Source organism: Diadema antillarum, unplaced genomic scaffold (genome assembly GCF_040938485.1).
Source record: "Diadema antillarum isolate AM-2024a unplaced genomic scaffold, OU_Dant_1.0 seq00000705_RagTag, whole genome shotgun sequence".
NCBI lineage: Eukaryota > Metazoa > Echinodermata > Echinoidea > Diadematoida > Diadematidae > Diadema > Diadema antillarum.
This window is the reverse complement of record NW_027271610.1, coordinates 322,125-346,702: the sequence shown is the minus strand read 5'-3', so window position 1 is coordinate 346,702 and position 24,578 is coordinate 322,125. Positions and strand designations below refer to the sequence as shown.

At 39.6% G+C, this 24,578-nt stretch overlaps 1 protein-coding gene across 1 annotated transcript in view; it reads right to left on the bottom strand.

The window, feature by feature from the left end:
- The window catches only part of LOC139737789 (serine/threonine-protein kinase 31-like), a 50,656-nt gene extending 26,334 nt beyond the window's left edge, over nucleotides 1-24,322 (bottom strand). Inside the window, exons 1-11 of the mRNA XM_071648465.1 lie at nucleotides 24,232-24,322; nucleotides 23,694-23,791; nucleotides 14,994-15,104; nucleotides 13,239-14,206; nucleotides 9,305-9,342; nucleotides 5,228-5,383; nucleotides 4,376-4,447; nucleotides 3,589-3,753; nucleotides 2,672-3,083; nucleotides 1,378-1,580; nucleotides 250-308 (exon numbers count right to left, since the gene is read on the bottom strand). Of these exons, the coding sequence (XP_071504566.1) occupies nucleotides 250-308; nucleotides 1,378-1,580; nucleotides 2,672-3,083; nucleotides 3,589-3,753; nucleotides 4,376-4,447; nucleotides 5,228-5,383; nucleotides 9,305-9,342; nucleotides 13,239-14,206; nucleotides 14,994-15,104; nucleotides 23,694-23,791; nucleotides 24,232-24,285 (2,336 nt within the window). The 5' untranslated portion in view covers nucleotides 24,286-24,322. The remainder of the gene's footprint in view (nucleotides 1-249; nucleotides 309-1,377; nucleotides 1,581-2,671; nucleotides 3,084-3,588; nucleotides 3,754-4,375; nucleotides 4,448-5,227; nucleotides 5,384-9,304; nucleotides 9,343-13,238; nucleotides 14,207-14,993; nucleotides 15,105-23,693; nucleotides 23,792-24,231) is intronic.
- Nucleotides 24,323-24,578: the final 256 nt, after the last annotated feature.

Genomic DNA, 24,578 nt, shown 5'->3' with positions numbered 1-24,578 from the left:
ACAGAAAGGGTCGAATCCGTAGCACAATCAAATGTCCTTGTATTGCCATTTCCTGCATACTACACTGTGTTTTTACAAGATGCGCTCACAATACCACACTGACATTCACCATATCTTATGAACAATATCACTTGATCGAGGGAGAATAAGAATAATTGCATTGACACTGAATATGCAGAATATGCTTGACCTTCGGCCCCCAAACTTGACTGTACTAATGTCTTTTACCTTTTTAAATGATGCACCCACCTAGCTTCCTTAACTCTGCGGAGGCTGTGGGCAAGCGGTGCCAACCTCCCCTCCAGGGCCTGGTTTAGCTCTTGTGTCATGAAGTCTACCTCGCGCTGCGCTTTGGTCTGCCACACAAGACAACAAGTGCAACAAAATAATCAAAGAACAATGAGATATTGAAGCAAAAAACATCTGAGAGATAAATCATTGAAAGGGTAGGCTAAATCAATCTGAATGCACAGAGGCATGTCAAAAAATACACGCATAAATACATTGTGTGCTTCTTGAATACTCTAAATACTCCATCTCATGTGGACTTCTAAATGCAGGTAGCATCTTGAGAGGTCAGATGTCATTCAGTCTCTGCTCTCAGTGACACCAACTCTTCCACTTTGAGGCCATTTCTGCAAAATCCCCCACCCTCCCAACTCTCGACTCACAGATTTTGTTCCATTGCATGGCTCTGATATCACAATAAACAAACCCTTGCTGCGCGCATTCTGTTACTCATTTCACTGTATACAACTTCAACCAATCCGTTTCATGTACGACTGACTGTGACTGTACTACTCATTTGCCTTTCACAGAAAACTGGTTGCCATTTCTGTATCAAATTCAAGAATCTGCGTGGACCACATCTGTTGACATCTGAGGTGTTGCATAAAACAAATAATGTATGGTCTTTACTTGTGCAATGGAACAAGATTTCGCACTTGTTGAAAGATGAGGCACACTATTTAACTTGGCTTTGCCTCATTGAATAGAGCACCCCAATCTTAAACCTCCAGGGAAATCTTGAATTATCGCACTCGTAACCATTCACCATTTGTATATTATACAGTAGGTATAAAAAGGTTACTGTAATCTCATCACGACACCAGGATTAACAGCTGTACTGTCCTGACGAATGACTGCAGGGACAAAAATGAATCTGAGAATTGTAATGTACAAGATTTTCATCACATTTACCAGCTGTACATGGCTTAATAGATCGATGTCTTGCCTTCGTTTGCCTATGCTGAGATGACAGGGCAAAGTTGTCTTCACCAGTAGAAAAATAATGTCCTTGAAAACCACCCTGAAGAGATTTCAGATTTCCAAGAAACGCGAGTGTAGAAGAAACGTCAGACAATTTCATGACTCAACCACAGAATACTTTTCAGAGGTTTTTTTTTCAGAAGTTTTTTTGTTCTCTTTCTCTCTCCCATTTGTGACACTCACCTTTGCATCGAGAAGCTGTTCTTGGAGAACTATCTTCTCATTCCGCAACTGCTCCACGATGTCTTCAAGATTCTTGATCTTCCTTATATGGTTGGTGTTTGTATGCTGCAGCCGGTTTTCATGGTAATCTGTCCAGATTTGAAGATGACAGGGAAACTCATGTGCTTGGGAGGCAATACATATATGCATACATGTTTCAATATGTGACCATGCATCACAAAACCAACAAAAGGTCACACACTAGCCCCTGATTTCACCTGTTTCGGCTCCTCCCTATGAGGACCAAAACAGGTGAAATGGACCCACGGAATCGATGTTCACCGTTTCATATTAACTGAAAGAGCAATCCTTTGTCTACATATATATTTGCGATCATAAAATAAAATGGAATTAGAGTCCTTGAATTGCTTCTAATGTTGGTAAAAGCATCATCTTTTACTTAACCCGTTGAATACGGACTGATTTTGCTACAACAAGCATTTCCCATCGACCCCTGCCCGAGCATACTCCAGACTCGTCCTTAACGGGTTAATACAAATAGGTGTCCAGTCCTGCCAACATTCAGTTGTCAAACTTGGGGAGGTTGCAAATAGCAATCAGGGAGATACTAGTAATAATGTTTTACATCCACCTCAATTGATACAAATAATCTCAAATCAGGAAACCTTTTATATCTATTGTCCGAACTTTTTGAGTTTTCCAAGTTTTTAGGAGCCTTCAGCATAACCAGGGAGGCTCTGGGCATCACATCTGGGTGTCACATGCAGTCCACAGATATCAAACATTACCTGGTGCAGAGCTTGACTCAAAGATCTAGTCATGTCTCTCCCATAAGATTCTTTGTATGGAAACATCCACACACACACATACACATACAGAGAAACTACAAGTAGCTCAGTTCACAACTAGCATAAGTCACAATAGCTTGCAAAAAACTACTGAGCTGCATTTCATAATCACCATCCAGTCTAACCTTCAACACCAAATGTTCATTTTCCTTTTTCTACCACCCCTCCACTAAAAAAGAAAAAAAAAATGAATTCAGTGTATTATGGTCAGTTCATGAAACACTACACACTGAAAGGTTGTTGATATTTATCAAACTATTAATACATTATGAGCTAGACATAACCATCACATCAACAAACAACACAAGATTCACCATTCATTCAAACTAGCATTACCAGTGTGACTACATTTTACCAGACTATGTCCCTACCCTTCAGCAATGGTCCATGCAATCTTGCGACAATCTGCACACTGGACTCACTATTGGTGTCTCCGGCAGCCTGGTTGTCCTTCACTTTCCTCGGGTTCCTTCCCCTCAGATCTCCTCCGCCCTTGTTTTCCCTGCCAGTCCATCTCCCTCCTCCTCCTCCTCCTCCACCGACACCATCTCCACCAGCTGCTCCTCCGCCTCCCGCATCCCTCCCCTCCACCGCACCCTCCGGCCTGCTCCGGTATTCGGGGGCAAACTGCTTGTTCAGGGTCTCCGCCACGTCGCAGTCGCTTGATAGGAGCTGGACGGGAAGGGAGCCGTCATCCAGGACGGACACGCCCCTAGCGATGACCACTTTCAGCTTCTGGCTCACGCCTCCATCGTCATCCAAGGTGCTGAGGTACTGATAAGCCTGTGGACAAACAAAAAAACAGGTTACTCTGCTTGGGTACAGGTGACTGCCCTTAACTCTGTCAGCCTCACTTTTTACGAGATGTCGTAAGATGTTAATGGCATTTCAAAATGTTGGTCTTACCAGGACTAACCAGTCCAATAAATATGACAAAAGTCATCATCTTGAGGGTAGGCCATCCCTTCGGAGTCAAAAGGCAGTTAAGACACTGAAACTGTACCCATAGAATCCATATTTACATTTCTTGACCTGTGAAGCAATTGCATACATTTTTCATGTAATGAATACTCTACTGACAATCATCTTTTATTGACATTGGTCAAGAGTTTTTACCACTTTATTCTCTCTTCTGTTGACTTACTGTATAATCAGTTTTGACAAGTATCCTATCAAGTAAGCGAGAGAGGAGAGAAAGGGAGAAAGAGAATGAGAGAGAAAGGAGAGAGAGTGGATTAAAAATTTGGATGAAGACATGGCATTGCTGTTTATTTTTTTCTCTTCCAACCTGTTTTGCTGCAGGAGAGGAGGCAACCGTAAGCTGTGGGGCTACCCCAAGGATCCTGATCTTCTTTGCTATGGGACTGATGCTTGATAACTCTGGTGACAGCATCACCATCTCATTTACATCAACCTCAGCAGAGTTTCCGTAATCAATGTACAACACCTGAGCCTGTAAAAAGTACAGCAAGATTTAAGACACAATAATGGCAATCATTCACAATTTTGGTCAAGCATAAACAAGAGATGGGACTGCATATAAAATTATCTGTGTCTGGGAGTCTAAGACATAATATGCACTTACTCAAGTTCAAAGATCCCATTAAATCTACGTAAAAGTCTTGTCTCTACAGCTTGAAACCCCATTTCAGCATTGTCTTTTACTTTGTGTAAGGACCTGAACCGGCAATGACAACTGAGTCCAGTCTGTTTTTCTCAGACCATCCAAGAGAATAGTATAAAAGGTGGTTTAAGATATTGTGCTACAAGAAGTTACATGTGTAGCTACGTGTATTAGTCAACACAGCAGAGTATATTTCAATTCGAATAGGATGACCTAGTAATCGTGCACAGTACTGTGTGTGAAACAGTGCTCGGTTAAAAGAAAATGCGAAAAAGAGCAAATGATTTTGCAAAACATGAGTGCTTGTGCGAGGGTTGAGATAAAGAACACTAATGAATAATAAAAGGCCTCCCTAGCCTGCTGGAGTACATCCCTTCTCCCATCTCTTAACTCCAGAAATGAGAGAAGTGTTTAATACTGTCCTATCACATTATTAAATGTCATATCTTACCTTGCCACCATTGTGATTCAAAACCGTGCAGCGATACCAGGCTCCGTCCTCGGCGAAAATGGCACCATACATCTGTGAGCCATTGTAGAAAACACAAACAGAGAAAATCTTATGGATTTCATCCCTTGAGTAAAGGGCTAGAAAATAATGTGCGAGAAATTTCTATACAACTAGCCTCTATCTAGATCTCATACTATTTCTTTAAACTGTCCCGTTCAAGGCAACTATCGTATTACAAAATGCACATTATACTGCAACACAATGAGAAATCTTTGTGCATAATTACACACAGAATGGCGGAGCTAATATTGAAGGCATGAGCATGCTTGTCATGTCACTTTAATCTGGATATTTTCTCATAATTATACTAGAAACCCTTTTACAATGAATACTTCCTGGAGCAACTTCATTATATTGTTCATTTAGCAATCTACAATAATCATTCAAGACAACGTGAACCACTCCCATTTAAAAATTTCTCTCACCTCGTCCATTAGCATTCTTCTTATTACCACTACCCAGCGCATTTCAGCCTAGGTTTGCAAGTATCTGAATGGAGCAAGAAAATGGGCTTTACAAAAGCTCTGGACAAGAGCACCACCTGAACATGACTTCATCCCAAGTGACGTGCTTAGACTCACGTTAATATACACCAATCCATACCAGGCTAGATCGTCCATAATATTTTCATCCCATGCATTTTCTGCAGAAGACCATGCAGGGATACATGTATATCGTGTAGACGCTGTACTGTACTGGACTGTACAAAGTCTATGAAGCTTTCAAAACCTTGTAGGGAACGATTTTAAGCCAAGATGCAACATTCGGGGCAAAAGTGGTTGCCATCACTACCGTATTTCTCTCGGGCGCTCCCGTCAACTTTGGCGCAGACTGGCAGTGGTCATGGAGACTGGACATGATGACCGAGAAACTCTCCAGGGCCTCTTGATTTATCATCTGCACATATACAGTGTGGGGATCAATCACGTGGGTGATGGTCACCTTCTCCTGCACGGCAAAAATGCAAAATGTACAAGAAATATGATGTGCGCTGCTCAATTCATCCAAAGACAAAAGCATAACGTAAAACAGAGGCACGCATTATCAAATGATCTTGCTCGTTTGAACGCAATCGTGGATAGGGACGACATGACATTCTGTCCAAGAGCGGCAAATACATATCAGGTATTACAACTATTCACTGCCCTTTAAGTCCTCTGCAACTACATTGCAGGCAACATAATTCATCACTGATGAATCATATATCCATCATATTTCTACTCCAACAGCAAAGCAGAACACTCTAGTATGCCCAAGATTTACAGTTAAATAATCATGCCGAGCATCTTTAGACTACAAACCTCACTACTGCAGCCAACTTTTTGCTTTACAACAAAATCCAACTCACGAACTCTTTGATAAAACACACATAAAAAAAGGAGAAAAATATAAGTCCTTATAATGGTCAAAATCTACTCCCCATAGCAATCCATTCAACATTGCATTCTTAAAACTAGGGAGTACAATTCTTCCTTTCATCAGTCTATAGCGGGCAGATGACGAACAATGCTGTCAAGATACAAGTAGCTGTACAACAGAAATGCCCTCTTTGTTCAGTATGTCCCCCGAAAAAAATTACAAACAGATTTTCGCACTGATAACTTTCAATCATGATTACGAACTGTCTGAATGCTGTTACAGGGTCTTGGAATATACTTGTAACAGTTAACATATATTTCACAGAAAATCCCATTCAATATAGATCCCATTTACAGTGCATGGCCAGGACGAGCCGGGGCCGAGCCCGGCCTCAATTGCGGGGCCGAGCCCCGCAATTCTGTCCGTTTACAGTGCCGGGCTTGGCCCGGGCTTTTAATTCAAACCTTTCAATATTTTGTCGTAGAGGCGCTCTACTTGTACACAAACACTATTACTGGGAGGGTGCCGGTCACAATGAAGTATAGTCTGGTTTCCAGACCCTTTGCCAACTGGACTCCGCAGTACCGCATTTGGCCCAGTTTGCGTTTACAGTGAGAAAAGGCCGGGCTCGGCCGCGGCTTGGCCGCGGCTCGGCTCGGCTGCGGCCCAGACTACCTTCAGAGCTTGGCCAAATGCGCGGCCGATTTTAGTACCGCATTTGGGCTCGGCCGCGGCCTAGCCCGGCCTTTTCACTCACTGTTAAGCCTAGCTCACACCTTTGCGTTTCGAGCTTGCGTTCAGCTGCGTATTGCCCAAACGCAGTCTAACGCAGCCCAACGCAGCACTACGCAATGAAACGAGCTAATACGAGGTCAATACGCAGACTAACGCAGAGGCTTTGCGTTCCAGCTCGCTAGTTTGAAATTTTTTCAAACATCCGCAACTGAACGCAAGATCAAAATCCATACGAGCTAAGACGAGGGGCAACCAGCAAATGCGAGCAAGGACGAACAAGGTACGAGTGACAACGAGCTGCTTAACGCAGACCAACGCAGCTTTACTTTGAATTGCGTTTCACTGCGTTTGGTTGCGATACCTGCTCGCTTCACCTCGCATAGCCTCGTTTTCGTTCGCATTACCTCGCTTTAGCTCGCATCACCACACGCTGTTCCTGGTACTCTGCTCGCATTAGCAAGGACCATTGCGGATGTAGCTCCCTACATTGCGAATCTAGCTCGTCCGTCGCTCGCTCCCTCTCGTTCCTCCTCGCCTTACCTCGTTCCCCCTCATTCCTGTTCGATGCTGCTCGCTTTAGCTCGCTATGACAGCGTATATATCTGTGAAAACAAAATCTAGTTAGATTTAATTAATATTCATTTAGTTGACATAAGAAACACAAATTGCTTATCAAATCATGAAGCTTTTGTAATGATTGTGTTCTTTCAGCAACATCAGATCCAAACATATCAGTTTTTAAAAACACCTCAAACTGAGTTTCCCGCTGTTATTGTAGGTTTTGTGGAAAATCTTTTTTTTTCTCGAATTGTATCACCACACAATGTATATCGCTGAAAAGTAATTCTAAAAAAAAAACACACACACAGTAATATGCTCTGTTCAGTCCTCAACAACTGCAGGTAATTAGCAATGTTGTCATTCCTGCTATAGTGACTATAGGCAAGCCATTTCGAATTAACCTGTAATGAAAATAATGTCTTGACCCAAAGCAACATTTAGGGTGACCCTATAAGGAAAAGTTGACTTCAGACCATGAAAACAACATTAGAATCGATTTCATTGACCCAGAAAACCTATAATACAGATTTTGAAAATGATTGTGAAATGTTTACCTTTTCAAACAATTCAAGTGACTTTTGAATTTCAGATGGCGGCCATATTGGATTTGGCCACTATGGCCGGAGGGCGCCCTTCTTGGCGCCCATAAAAAATTGAAATAGTATATATGCTTTTGGCAACATGTGTACCAAATTTGGTGCTTTTGGAAGAATTTGAACCAAAAAGTCCTTTGTGCCCCCCGTAACTGTGAAATGTCAAAAATTTATTTACCAGTGCAACTCTCTACGAGCTTATACGCAGCAGGGCGAACTGATACGCAGCGGATCGAGCCGAAACGATCAACAGTCGAGTGGATGAGCAGTGAAACGAGGAGAAACGAGTTAAGGCGAGATGCTAGCGAGCAACGAACGAGTGGCGAACGAGGTACACGCTCTACGGGGCGAGCAATCTTCGTATTGACTCGTACTGTTACGAGCAAAAGCGAGCTGGAGCGAGGTGAAAAGCAACCTAAGGCAACCGTAGGCAATCATTTTGTTAAAAATATACGAGCTACAACGCAACAATGTGACTGCTACAAAATATTTTGCCGCGGAGTGCTGCATTAGGCTGCTTTAAAGGGAAGGTAAACCCAAAGAACAATGTGGATTGAGTGAAAGCAGCAACATTAGTAGAACACATCAGTGAAAGTTTGAGGAAAATCGGATAATCGATGCAAAAGTTACGAATTTTTAAAGTTTTGGTGTTGGAACCGCTGGATGAGAAGACTACTAGAGGATATGACGTATGATAGGACAACAATACAAAGAAAATATAAAGGAAATTCAACAAAAATTCACTTTTCTAGAATTATGAAAAAACAATGGACCAATCGCTTTCAGAAAGCAGGGGTAATAATTGCTACCCCTAACATATATCAATATCAAGTTGATGGAATTTGTAATTTTCATGAAAAAGGGATTTTTGCAGAATTTTCTTTAGATTTTCTTGGTATTGTTGTCCACTCATACGTCATAACCTCTAGTAGTCTCCTCATCCAGCGGTTCCAACATCAAAACTTTAAAAATTCATAACTTTTGCATCGATTGTCCGATTTTCTTCAAACTTTCACTGATGTGTTCTACTAATGCTGCTGCTTTCACTCAATCAACATTGTTCTTGGGGTTTATCTTCCCTTTAAGGCTGTGTTCGGCTGACGCAGCTCTACGCAGCTAGAACTGCAAAGGTGTGAGCTGGGCTTAAACGAGGTCTTAGTTAAGTGGTCACAGAGAAATGTGGATCATTGTAAAGCAGGTCATGGGTGTGATTCTTCCAAGTTTAGCACCTGGATGCTCTTGGAACTACATACCAATGTGTGAACACAATGGACAGAACTTGGAGGGAACAGATTCCTGACATGCTCCACAAAGATCCCCATTTCTCTTTGACAACCACTGAAGCAAATCAGATGGGGTTTTCTGTAAGATGTGGGTAATATGTTATTGTTTCCCACCTTGAAATTGTATTTGGATTGATTCATTATTTTTAAAGTTATCGTTGATTTTCTTCTTTTTTTTGACAAACTGTAAAACTTGTATAACAGGTACTTTCTCCCCCAGGATTCACTCTGATTTGACAGATCACTGCATTAAAAGTGACAATACAAAACACAACACACCGTATATCAGGGTCGGAACCTGTAAAGAATGTTTCTGTCTTTCTCATTCTTTGACTCACCTCATGTCCCTGCAATTTCTGCGGACCAGCCTCTGAACCTGACATCAAAGCAAGCAAAGTCATGACATGAAAATGAAACTTCAGTATGAAATTCTCATTGGCAGCATGTAGATTTGAAATAGCACTATCTTGCACTTACTTTATACACAAACGTGTTTCCATCTGCGGCAGAAGCAAAATAATGACATTTCTATTTTCAATAGTATGAATAATGGTAGCACCTGCTACATGTGAATCCTGTGTCTAGCAATGACATTGCTCAAATGGAGTCCAAGGAAGTCAGTTCGGTGATTTGAATCAAATCTATATGTAGTGCCTATCAGTCTCTCACTTTACCTGTCTAATAGCTTCTGTTGTTGGGGGAACATGATAAAACAGTTTAAGCAAAGATACAAAGATCTGTTATACCTTTATCATTCCCTCTGGCATCATTATGCGCCCCGTCGCCATTCCTGTTGTGCCACTGACGATTGTCATTTCCAGCATTAGCAGATCTATAAATTTGAGACACAAGAATTACTTTCGGCATTACTTCTCAGTTCCCTCTGTGCCATACATGTAGGTAATCTGTAGCTAACTGCAAAGTTCTCTGTGCACAATATGATGATTGAAAGATCAATAAAATTAGTAAAAAGAAAACAATAACATGGTCTGTAAATGGTCTGTGTAAAAGTGCAGGAGAGTTTTTGTACAAAGTTGAGCAAGCAAGTTTATTAGCATTACTTTTATAGGGGATGAGTGGGAAATCTTTGCTTTCCTCTTTAGAGGTTGTGGGAGGTGCTTATCTCTCCATACTGGGATTAGCATTAGGACTAAGCCTTTGAAAGGCCTTCAATAACACCTGCTTTGATACAATGCTTATGCGTTTGTAAGGGGGACTATAAAGGTGTTTTGCAAAGCCACTTTTCAAGACATGGCAGCTAAGATTCTGGCACTCTTCGCTATGCCTTCCTCATTAAAACCCCATGGTGTACCAATATACGCTCACAATGCAATGTGACAATACACAAATGATGAGATTTCACCTATTGAGGACTAGCTGATTTTGCCAGAACATACACTTTTAGTACACACCTGCATATTTAAAGTACACTCACACCTAGTCTTCAATGGGTGAATGGGTTTTTGTTGCCACAATGTCAATTGCAGCATGATTTTTTTTTTTAACATGGTATTATTATTATTATTATTTATTCGGCAATTCAATATACAATGTACAATACAAGCTGATATAAAATACAAACAGAAAATCGTAAATACATGATATAAAAATTGTGGTGGTTCCAGGTGCATGCCGCTGGTTGCCAGGGGAGGAAAAGGCAAACTTAATCACCGAGGCTCGAGACCTTCCTCCCCGACCAGTGCATGCACCCAGAATCAGCTATATCAATGTAAAACATATGGAAGAGATAGGACATGTATTCACTGAGATACGGAATGAAACATTTATAACCTTTGACCCTAATTGACATACCCAAAATGGTGTCTGATCAAAAAGTTGTTATTTTATGAATTAATGTATGTGACATGAACTAAGCATGTGCAAAATTTAACGGTGATAGAAACTGTTTTTCTTGAGTTATTGCAAAGAAAGTTGCAGAAAGAAAGAAACATCTCAATACATTGCAGATAAGCTTTAAATTCAACCAAGTTTTTTAACGTAATCCCGACATCGTATGAAAAAACGAAGGGTACATTCACGATAGTCCAAGATCTCAGCTACAACATATTAAAATCTGAGAGAAATTCATTGAAGCATAACTGAGCTAGTGCTCGAAAAAGATAATCATGTCAATTTTCATTTGCAGAAAAACTGCACTCCCATAGAGATAACACGTCGTAACGAAGATACAGAATGAAGTACATGTATATTTGACCATTGACCCAACTTTGCACAGACATGGTGGCATCTGAGCAAAAAGTGGTTATCTTGTGAAAAGATTCTTATAACATAGTCTTTGCGTGTGCAAAATATGGGAGAAATAAGACATGGATTCACTAAGATACAGAATGAAACATTTATGACCTTTGACCCTAATTTACATACCCAAAATGATGTCCGATCAATAGGTGTTATCTTATAAAATAATGTACGTGACATGAACTAAACATGTGCAAAATTTGGGGGTGATGGGGCTGTTTTTCTTGAGTTATTGCAAAGAAAGTTGCAGAAAGATAAAAACATCTCAGTACATTACAGATAAGCTTTAAATTCAACCAAGTTTTTAACATAATCCCGACATCGAATAAAAAAGGAAGGGTACATTCACGATAGCCCAAAGTCACAGCTACAACATATTAAAATCGGGGAGAAATTCATTGAAGCAGAAGTGAGCTAGTGCATAGTCATATCAATTTTCATTTGCAGAAAAACTGCACTCCCATAGAAATAACATGTCATAACGAAGATATAGAATGAAATATATTTCACCATTGACCCAACTATGCGCAGACATAATGGCATCTGAGCAAAAAGTGGTTATCTTGTGAAAAGATTCTTGTAGCATGGTCTTGCGTGTGCAAAATATGGGAGAGATAGGACATGTATTCACTAAAATACAGAATGAAACATTTATGACCTTTGACCCTAATTTACATACCCAAGATGGTGTCCGATCAAATGGTTATCTTATAAAATAATGTACGTAACATAGACTAAACATGTGCAAAATTTTGGGGTGATAAAGGCTGTTTTTCTTGAGTTATTGCAAAGAAAGTTGCAGAAAGAAAGAAACATCTCAATACATCAAAGATAAGCTTTAATTTCAACCAAGCTTTTTAACGTAATCCCGACATCGTATGAAAAAATGAAGGACACACTCACGATAGCCCAAAGTCTCAGCTACACAAAAATGCTCTGGATTCAAACACATACGCAAATTTGCCATACACACAACAACTATAATGGGATATTGACAAAAACAAAACAACAACAACAAATGTCCTGCACATCCACTCATAGTAATCGTAACAGTCACACATGGCAAATTCTTGGTAAACTGCTAGAACAAAAATAAGATTAAGACAGCAGTTCGAGCCACAACGGTGCATGATTTTGTGTGTGTGTGTGTGTGTGTGTGTGTGTATGTGTGTGTGTGAAACTTGACCGTTACTATGGTGGTAAGGCACTGCTCCATACAGACGAAGAACTTTCACAACAGAGCAGGTTATACATATTCAAAAGATAGAACACATGAGCGAAGTTGGTTTTGCCATGAACAAAAACTGGTCAGAATAAGATCATTACGTAGAGATAATGGCAGGCTGTCCCATAATATCGGGAACATGTAAATAGCAGAGTTTGCCAGCCTCTGGGTGCGAGCTCTCAAATGTTGGAATCTAAGATCGTCTTCACGTCGTGCCACCACGTTAATTGCAGAGGTGACATCATCACACAAAACCAAATTATATAAACTTTTACAAATAAAATTTAACAATAAATATTTACGCCTAGATTGTAAGGTTGGCCAATTTAGCAGGCTAAGACGATCACTGTAAGGCATCTCCTGGCGATGCTGTTTGAGTATCATTCTCGTCGCACGTCGTTGAATGCTTTCAATTCTGTCACTCTGACTACGGTTTACAGGGTACCAAGCAGGTATGCCATACTCCAAAATGGGTAACACAAGGCTTTTATAAAGAGCTAGCTTAGCTGAAGTGACAAGGCCATTCGACAGAGAAGAGATAAGACCCAGCATCCTGTTAGCGCGAGAAATTATGTACGTCACATGAGTGTCCCAGCTAAGCTTTGAATTAAACATTACTCCAAGGTATTTAACTTCAGATACAACTTGGATATGCTGATTGTCAATGGAGTAAGTAGGGATTCCAACATTTTTCCTTTTAACACCAGCAATACGCATGACATTACATTTACGGACACTAAGCACCATTGAGTTAGTTAAACACCATTGTTGAACAGCATCAAGATCACGCTGCAAGATGTCGCAGTCACTGGGAGAACGTATGGGTCTGTAAATCACAGCATCGTCGGCAAATAGGGCGCTTTTTGAAGACAAATAAGTTGGCAGGTCATTTATGAACATGTTAAACAAAGTGGGTCCGAGAACACTTCCCTGTGGCACTCCTGAGGTCACTGGAGCCCAGTCAGAGTAGACTCCACGATACATCACTCGCTGCTTACGGCAACACATGAGCGATTTTATCCACAACCACAGATTCCCAGTGATGTTGTACTGCAACAACAGTTTCCTGAGAAGACGATCATGGGGCATTTTGTCGAATGCACGCTTGAAATCTAAAAACAGGGCATCCACCAGACAGGAATGTGGGCCATCCATTGAGTGAAGCCATTCGTTGGTTAGATGTAGCACCTGGGTGACACATGACTTTCCCCGGGTGAAGCCGTGTTGAAGAGGAGTGATCGGGCAATGTAGACCGACGTGTCTGTCAATGGAGTTGACCACCAGTGATTCCAACAGCTTGCTGGCTATTGAAGTCAAGGCTACAGGGCGGTAGTTCTCCGGAGAAGACCTGTCTCCCGCTTTGAATATAGGAGTTATGTGGGCACATTTCCAAGAACTTGGAACGGATCCCAGCCGAAGGGACATGGAAAATATATGATGCAGAATACCACATGAGACAAGGGCCGTTTCCTTCAGCAGAACCGGGTAGAGGCCGTCTGGACCTGGCGCTTTGCTTGGGTTTAGAGATACGAGGCGTTTGTAGACATCACCGACAGTTATCTCCACAGATTCCAGAGGAGGAATCGGACAATGGCATTCAAGAGGTGATGACGGCAAGTCGAGAGAATCGGTAAATGATTTCTGAAAGGATGACAGGAATTGGGCGGCGATGTCTTGTGGCTTAGTGAGCACATGACCATCAATGACAAGAACTGGAGTCGAAGAATTCCTTTTGGATCTAACGAAGGCAAAGAACCTTTTGCGATTGTCAGGAAGGGAAAACAAGTCATTGATATACTGCCAGTAAGATTTTCTGAGATATTTCAGAGCAGAAACAGATGGGACAATTTCGAGTTGATATCATCACCTTCACTAACCTGCATGTGTGGTAGTTGCCAATATCAACATTCTCTGAAAACACATGGAGCTTTAAAAGTTCAGAACTTTCTCATTTTAAGTCTAATCAAAATAAACTTGAACCATGGTGTTCCCATGTTTAAATCTACTCATTACTGCCGACTTGAACATGGGATGGACATTTGCTGTCATTGAGATGACCACCACAATGTCCTATAGATACAAGTTATATATCTATCTTGTCTTTCAACTCTGAAGGCAAATAAAGATACAAATGTATCGATATGTGTATTTCCCATTGCCTTGGGTATAAACCGTCTCTACTCTGAATTTGGTTTTTCTAGCATCTCTATTTTTACAGGAGGCAAAGATTTTTCACATCTCTGCTCATAACACACATAATTTCTTTTAATACACCCTTGTCAGAATACAAACTTTGGACCCTCAAATAAATTTGAAAGTATATTTTGGTCACTTCTTGTAAAACTCAAAATATGTCTGTACAGGTTGACATAAAGGGAGAGGGCTACTTGAATAGCCCTTTACAAACTCACAGCAGATGCCATACTGAAAGAAGACATTTTTTTTTTTCATATTTTATTTAAAAGCACATTATGAAATCATGTAAACCAGAATGTACAGTTTCAAGACCATTCCGTACAAGCTCTGCCTCAGTGAGTACTTACTTCTTGTCTCGTTCTGACCTCCGGACTGTCAACACTCTCCCTTGCACAACCTTTCCCGCAAAGGCCGATATTGCTTGCTGTACCGATGCCTCATCCACGTAGTTAACAAATCTGATGGTTATGGTAAGTGAAGGAGGTCATTGAACTAAGCACTGTGTAACAAAATGATTTACAGAAACTCTGCAAATTAAGATTCAACAATCAGATACCATTCTCTATTGTGAAGGCATCAGAGTTAAGGACATTTTTTTTGTATACCAGTACCGGGTAAACATATCATGTAAATAAAATATAATTTGTAACATCTCACAATTACAGTTTGACCTTGATTATCCGGCCTCCTTTTATCCGGAAATCTCTATTATCCGGACGCGTTCACGCAGTGAAGGACTTTTTTTTAATCCAAAGATTGAGGAAAAACAGTGACTAAATCAAATAAAAATGTCTACAAAACTCACACAATTTACCTATAATATTCCTGACAGAACTAACATAAATTCACACCACATTATCATCGTAAAAGAAGGGACTACAATTTAGGATAGATTACACCAACCGTTGCGGGGTACGCTACCTGCCTAGCTGCCAGTGCACTGGGGCGGCAGCTTGGACGGCAGCTATATACGTTGTGTCTCCCATAACCCACCAATTCGTTTATCCGGATGAGCGCCGGTCCCGACATGGCCGGATAATCGAGGTCGAACTGTACATTTGTAATGGTTCACAAAACTTTTTCAAACTGTGAAAGCTCTACTTTCTATGAGATTCTTGCTTGTTTAAGAAATATAGGGAGCAGAAATAGACTTGCAAAATAGATCTTAACTAGAAATGTCGCTATGGCAACTGGTATGCCTCCACCATAATGCATGGTTCTCCCCATAGGTCTATAGTATGTCCTGACAATGTGTGATGACAGTTTTCCATAAGTGGCAAAATATTAAAATGACAGATTTGTCACTAATATGCTAAATGTTCACTTTCCTTGAACTACAATTGGTTTACTTGGATGAATGGCTAAATTGTCTAAGAGTGCAGGTATCTGGCAATTTTAGGATTTTTACTTGACTTTTAATTTGCCCTTTCAGGGTTCGAAATTGGCGATGGTCCGCTGGCCATTGGCCACCCAAAATCACGTCGGACTAGCCAAAAATCATAAAATTCTGAAGTTACTAGTCCGTCTGGCTAGCCAAAATATTGCTTCAGTGTCAAAATTGATTCTAAGTAGTCCGCCTGGCTAGTTCAAAAAAAAGTTAAGTGCGACCCCTGCCTTTTATAAGTTTATGCACTGAATAATTTTAAAGGGAACGCAAACTCAAAGAGCAATGTGGATTGAGTAAAAGCATTAACATTAGTAGAACACTTCAGTGAAAGTTTGAGGAAAATCGGATGATCGATGCAAAAGTTATGAATTTTTAAAATTTTGGTGTTGGAACCGCTGGATGAGGAGACTGCTAGAGGCTATGACGTATGAGTGGACAACAATATAAAGAAAATCTAAAAGGAATTCCACAAAAATTTACTTTTCTAGCAAAAATGAAAGAGTACAATCTTGACAAACCGCTTCTAGAAAGCAGGGAGAATAATTGCTACCCCTAACATATGTCAGTATCAAGTTGATGGAATGTGTAATTTTCATGAAAAATGAATTTTTATTAAATTCCCTTTATATTTTCTTTATATTATCTATAGTCCACTCATACGTCATAACCTCTAGTAGTCTCCTTACCCAGCAGTTCCAACACCAAAACTTTAAAAATTCATAACTTCTGCATTGATTTGTCTGATTTTCCTCAAACTTTCACTGATGTGTTTTACTAATGTTACTGCTTTCACTCAACCCAAATTGCTCTTTGGGTTTATGCGCCCTTTAAAGGTATGGAAAAAAGTGTAATTTCAGTATCAAACAGTATAATATTAGCATTTAAACCTGGCCTTTGACCCTTGACCTTTGACTTTATGACTCTAAAGATCCCAAGAGAATCACTGTCAGGAAAAATATGCATAAATACAATATACCAGGGAGGTGGGCCACTCCCTGAATGTATTTAGTTTTATGATGATACACTGTACCTTGAGTCACATTTGAGAGACGGAGGAAGAAGTGAAATTTAGCACTTTCACTTGACCTTTGACTTCTTGACCTTTGACCTTTTGGCAAGAAATTTTCCAGAGAATCTCTATTGGGTAATACTGTACTGTATGTATTTTTACATCAAGTTTCAAGAAAAATCCTGCAGGCATTGCATAAATATGACAGAAGTGATATTTTGAGTAGTTGACCTTGACATTTGACCCCTGACCTTTGACCCATGACCCCCAAATTCCCTTGGTAATCACTGTCAGTCAGTACATGCATATATACTAGATACCATGAACCATTTGCAAGATATGGAGAAAAATATGAAATTTTAACATTTCGACTTGACCTTTGACCTCATGACCCAAAACTTTCTCTAGAGAATCTTTATTTGGTAGTACATGTATACACTAAATCTAACAAAAAATATCTGCAGGCATTGAGTGGATATGGGGGAAACAGTGACATTTTAAGCATTTGACCTTGACCTTTGACCTTGAGCATGTGCGCTTAAAAGTTGATTATAGGCACAACTTTGTATACTCATACATATATACATGCCAAGTTTCGTTGGGATACCTCAATGGTTTTTTAGTTACGCTGTCCACAAAATCGATTACGGACAGAAGGATGGACGGACGGATGGACAACCCGAAAACATAATGCCTCCGGCACCACTTAGTGGCGGAGACATAAAAGGGCTACCATACTAAATACTGACAAAGGTAGCTCAACTTGAAATGGCATGCACATAATAAACACAAACAATAAACATTTGTCTACTCCCAAAGTGTAACTTAACAATCTAATTTCCCTTCATCTTTTTACAATCTGTTTATGGTGTATGAACTTACATACAAGTGACAACTATAAATGTCACTATGGCAACTGGCATGCCTCCATCATATCACTAAATTTCCCAAGGTCCATTTTGACAATGAGAGTTGATAGTTACACATGATTAGCAAGAAACTGAAATGACATCAGTTTCAAAGTTTGATGGCACAGTTCACCAGGCACACCCAAAAATGTGCTTCAAAGCAGCTTTGACATTCCTTGAACAAAGTGTCATTAAGATGTCAAAATTGTTTCTGAGAGCAAGTATGTGGAAATCTGAGACTTTCACTTGACCTCTAAACTTGCCCTTTGACCCGATGGCAAAAAGCTTTCTTCAAATACTCACTCAGTGGTAATGTATAAGATACGTACATCACTTTTCACGACAGTACTTCAAAGAGCTTTTTTAAGATATGGGTAATTCCATGGGGTTGGGACTGAAATTGTGACATACAAGTTGAAAATTCAAGTTGGGTAAATTGAAATTTCCTTTTTCCCCCTGATTTGTTACTCCCATTCTTCAACATATTCCACTAGAAATCTGTTTATTACTTCGCACACTTTCAGTCAGCATGGGTAAACAGGTATGGCAGAATACCTATGTTACACGGACTTCATTTGTTGACATCCTTCATCATTTTGTGTTCTGAAATGATAACAATGAACACATCCATGTTTTTTTCGTCCATAGCACATCAACATGTTATTTAACAGGCGCATGAGATCATTATTAGTAAGATTGTATGTTCTGATGTCAACTGCAAGCCACTTTTATTAACATGTTTTTTTCTACAAACCATCAACAATTTCAATCAAAGGTTTAACTTTTTCATCAAGAGTGACACAATGACAATATTATTAAAAGCACCACAATTGAAGCAAGTGATTTGTATGGGTATTCAAGTGAAAACATGATTTTATTGTTATAATCAGGGGTTTTCAGACAACAACCTTGCCCACGGTGTACTACCTATGTTACACGGACAGTATGTCTTTGTAACACAGGTACACTACGACATATCAGCTAATTTCCTTTATTGTGGTGTGAGATGTTAAAACCTACACATATAGACTTTATGTATGTCCCCACAAATAACACTATTGTAACAGTTCTTTGGAATTATATCTACTGCACACCTGTGGAACAATACCTATGTTACACAGACTTCAATTCTTTGTAACTCTGATATGAAAGAAGGCAGACTTAATCAAAAGAAGAAGAAGAAAGTGAAGCTTTACACAATTTGACCTAATATACACTAACAACATCATCAACTAGTTGTCAACTAACTAAGAAAACTAATAAAGAGAAATCAGACAAGTCTTCTTGTCTTCTCCATGTTCTTTGTTTGAAATTAATTTCTGCTCTTTTGTCCAATGTCCATTTAGCCCTCGATTTTTGTTTTTCTTCTGTCCATTTTCCCTCTGTGCAGTTTTCTTCTTGTCTAGTTTGTTAGATTCGCTCTTCTTGGGTGTTGCTTTGTCGGCTTCCTCTCTGTTTGTGTCGAGTGCTGTGGATGTGTCCTTTTCACTCTTTCATGTAGTTTAACACGTAGCGGTGGCAGAGAAGGAGCCATGACAGATTCATCAACAAACTGAACAAAAGGTGTAAAGAGAAATAGAATAAAAAAATCAAAAGAAAATTTTTGTCGGGGTTGACTATATATTCCTGTTGATGTATCTGTGTGTTTATGAATGGAATTAAATAATTTTAACAATTTTGCTTACATTTCTACCTCTTGGCATACCCATTAGCTAGAGTTCCATGTGTACCTCCCACCAAAATTGAAAAAAAAAATGGGTTATGCTTAAAATGATGTAAATATTAATAATAATAATATAGCATGTAAAACATAGGAAAATATCATTTTCATACTCTATGCTAAAAACTTGTTTTCAGATGCAAGCTACACTGTAGGAAGGGCAGGTCGCTGCCCCCAGTGTCCTAGCTAAGGTTAGGGCTAGGGTCAGGGTTACGGTTACGGTTATGGTCCTTAATAGACTCCCAAAATAATACTAGGCCCTATTTTATATTCATCCCCCACTGAAATTGTCGCCCTCTTTTTGAATGATAGTGTAGAGCAATAATAGTCCAATTTTGATTGGGGTTCATAATTTTATTGAAGCCTTTCCTACCCACTACCCACCCAAACTGAATAGGACACTGGCATTTTAGCTTTGAGACTTCACAGTGGGTGAACATGAAATGGAAATGGTGAATCCTTGTGAAATGTTAACAACTTCATCAGAGCATCTAACAGGTCAGTGAAATCTTGGAAGGAAAACATTGACATTTTCGTAGTAAATCTGTTAAAGAGAAAGAATTTCACAGCTCCTAGTTCCCTCAATATCACCAGCAAAATAAGGCAAACTCTATTTCTCTAGTTCAGATGCAGTCTGGACATCTACGTTTTCCAACTAGTATAGTGATTAATACTACATGTATTACTCTAGCACGTCTACCTTGGTAGATACCTAATGATAAAAGGGTCCAAAAATTCACAATAATCGGGAGGTAAAACAATTTTATATTGCAGTGAAGATACACTGATATACTTTTGTATGGTTTTCTAAGAGAGGAATATATGCTCCTTTTGCAGAGACCGGCATGGACGGAAAATTTGGCAATCAAAATTATGAACATGAACCTGTAACAAATATCTCAGTATGTGGGACTACAGTATCATCGTCCACAGTATTTTTGGCCAGTTCAGAGGTTTAGATGTCGGTTTTTTTCCTCTAATAGAGTTACAGAATATGACAAATGTTATTATTTTCGTAAAATAGCATAAAAGCTTACCAATTGACATCAGAAACATTAAAACTCCTATACCTACGTTACATGGACAACGGCAGAAAAACAGATCTTGCGCTGTCCAGGTAGGTGTATATTGGCTGTGAGTACTTTTACTGCCATTGGGGGAGGACTGCCAGTGACATGAGTACGATTGCTGAAGTTAGTAGCTCTTCTTTTTATCGCGAGACGCGTCTTTCCTTACCTACGTTACACGAAGAGGCCGGACATCGCACTGAAGTACAGTGATATGTTCCGTATTTTCTCGTTTATTTGGAGGATTTTGATGCTAATTTTTGGATAAGAATAATCCTGAAATATAAATCTCATTATAGAAATAAAGTTTCTAATCATATTATGATTGGAAGTGTATGTAAAACCATGCTATACCTATGTTACAGCAAAAATTGCCATGGACATCGTTTGTAACATAGGTATGAGGTTGCTTGAAGATGCTCTGGTGTTCTTATTTTGTTACAAATGTTTATGTGCCTTATAGTCTTTGTAGAAGTCACCTTGCCTCTCTTAATTATGATAGGCATAATGCTGAAAGGTTGTATATTCCTGTTTTACATTGCCATGAAAATGGCATATATTTATGTCACAACATAAACCACAAAAAACCATGGGACATCATTAGTGAAACAGTCATAGACAAAATACATTTGTACACAGGCTTGTTTTTTTTTCATCAAATAATTTTTCACACATTTCTCTCCAAGAATAACTGCAAACCACGGACAATTATTTGATAAATTTTTCAGAATATGACTTTTATTCCCCACACAACATGAAAATCTAGAGAAGACCCAACCCCATGGAATGACCCATATGGAAGAATTAGTAAAACGTTAGCATTTTCATGTGACCTTTGACACTATGGCCAAGATATTTCCCTACAGAATTGTGTGTTAATGCATGTACATGTACATAGCGAGTTTAATTAAGTGTATGCATATGTGACCCTGCAGCACAAATCCGATACCAAAGTCATAAGACGTAGATTTTTAGTGAAGGGTAGATTCCGATACAGTGTAACTCAATTCACATCCAACTCTCCTAACCTATCTAAAAATTGGAGAGAAAGCACGCATTCTGTCAAAGCCTGTTAAGAAAAGAGCTTCTGAAGAATAGCATCTATTCAAGGGATTAATCTTGTCAAGCTGTGCTCTGTGCAATTAATGGGATGAAAAAAAAAGTGGGAAATGTAAAACTCCAAAGCAACAATAACCAAGGGTTTATCAGACTTACAGTTTGTAGCTGAAATTGAGCATGCTCTATTAAAATGTTCTATTCATGACTATACCAACTTTTAATGCAGTCGCATTATCATTCCAAAAGTTATAGTCACTTATACCTGTACTACAAGAGCTGAAAGTGAAGAGTGTGTGTAGGGTTCTAAGCAATGAACAGGGGCCTCTTAGACATATCGGGGTACCTGCAAACTCACAAATAGTGTTCTAGAAAAACTGCTAAAAACACAATAACCCTTCCATTTTACAGGGTTCCCAGCATTTCAAGAAAACAAAATTCCCTGATTTTTCCCTGATAAAATATCAAATTTCCATAATAACTAATTCAACTCATTTTCAGTTTCACATCCAATTTTCATCCAGTTTCATCCAATGGATATCGTTTTGGTATGTTCTATGTGCTGCCCACAAAATCAAATTAGAGATGGACGGACAACCCAAAATCATAATGCCTCCAGCGACACTTCATGGTGGAGGCATTTTATATTAAAAAAATAGAAATGTCACTATGGCGACTGGTATCAGCTGCCACAATGCAATGATCTCCTAAGTCTATATCTTGACAATGTTTGATGACAATTTAACAAAATTGGTAAAACATCAAAACGACAGGTCTGTCACAAATGTGTTGAATGTTCACTTTCCTTGAACTAGCTTGAATGGGATGAATGGCTATTTTATTGTCTATGAGTGCAAGTGCTGTATTTGGGGATTTGAGAATTTTCACTTGAACTTTGACCCTTTTTAATAAGTTTCATGCATCGAGTAATTTTCAAGGTATAATGGAAAAAAAAGTGTAATTTCAGTATTAAATTGTAAGCTGTAATAGCAATGTTTTAAACTGGTCTTTGACTCTTGACCCTTGACCCTATGGCCCTAGAATTCCCAGGAGAATCACGGTCAGGTAGAACATGCACATGTACTAAGTTTTATGATGATACCTTGAGTCACTTTCGAGATATGAAGGAAGAAGTGAAATTCAGCACTTTCACTTGACCTTTGACATTTTGGCACGAAACTTCCCAGAGAATCTCCGTTTGGTAATACATACGTATATATCAATTTCTTTTTTTTTAAATGCTGCAGGCATTGCATAAATATGAGGGGAAATAGTGAAATTTTAAGGAGTTGACTTTGACTTCTGACCTCCCTGACCTTTGACCCATGACCCCAAATTCCCTAGATAATCTCTGTCAGTCTGTTATATGCATACATGAAATACTATTGTTCCATGAAAATACTTCTAGACCATTTACGAGGTATGGAGAAAAAAGTGATGTTTTAACATTTTCACTTGACCTTTGACCTTTAACCTCATGACTCAACTCTCTCTGGAGAATCTTCATTTGGTAGTTCATGTATATAGCCTACACTTTCAAGAAAATGCCTTCAGACATTGCATACGGTGTAAATTTGGGGGAAATAATGAAACTTTGAGCATTTTACCTTGACCTTTTGACCTTTGACCTTGAGCATGTGCACCCAAAAGTTGATAGGCACAACTTCCCCCACTCATGCATAGGCCTAGCTACATTTTACATCACATGCCAGGTTTCATTAGGATAGGGCTCAAGGCCCTACCTCAAATGTTTTTTTTTTTAGTTACTTACGCTGTCCACAAACTTGATTACGGATGGACAGACAACCCGAAAACACAATACCTCTGGCACTACTTCTTGGCGGAGGCATAAATATGGTAAAGAAGATCAAATACACGTAGATCTGCCCAGTAAACCTACCCATAGCTGAACATTTGCAAGCCATCCTTGGATTTTCCCTCCTTGCATACAGCTGATGCTATGTCCCCAGTTCCAGCAAACAGCTGGCGAAGGTCATTCTGTGTGGACAGACAAAACACATCAGTTATTTTGCAATCATCCAACTCAGTAACTGTTACACTTGAAAAGTCTGTGCTGTGCCTGTTGGTATCACATCAACTATTAATATTATACCCATCTTGGTCTCTTGGAGGACTAATTATTACAAACTTGACCTCTTGACTGGATCTGAGTCCAGAGTTGCTTGAAACTTTCACTTGCAAGCATAGCATCCCATAATGGTAAAACGACAATGGTCTCTGGGTGAGCTGAGGAGCCCTTGGTCATGGTCTACACTGCATGACCAGAGAGTTGAGAGTGAGCTATCCGTGAACTCTGGACGGTACACAGTGCAAGTGATCCTATGGGACGTTTACGTTTACTTACAGGACTTACACTAATCTACATCGTATTTACTTTCGTAAAAGAAAAAAAAAACCTTAATATGAAATTGTCATACCTCTGTAAATGTCTTGGGAAGATTCCCAACATAGATGCTCCCTTTGCTGGCCATTTATGCTGCAAAAGGAGATTTTTTTTCTCAGCTGTTCTTCCTTCTAAGTTGATAAGTTTTCCGCTCCTTCACCGCCTTCTCAAAATGTACGTGCACAAGATCGAGACTCGACCACATCTACTACTCAAGAGGTAGCTGCATGCTGGCATGCTGGCACACACGCATACACAGAAAGCATGCAGTGTGAGATGGATGATGGGGCTGACTACACAGAACTGAGGCTGACGTCTGGATCTCGGCCGTGCCCCCTTCGCCTTCTCGTCTACGTCTCCGCTCGCGCGTCTCCGAGCGAG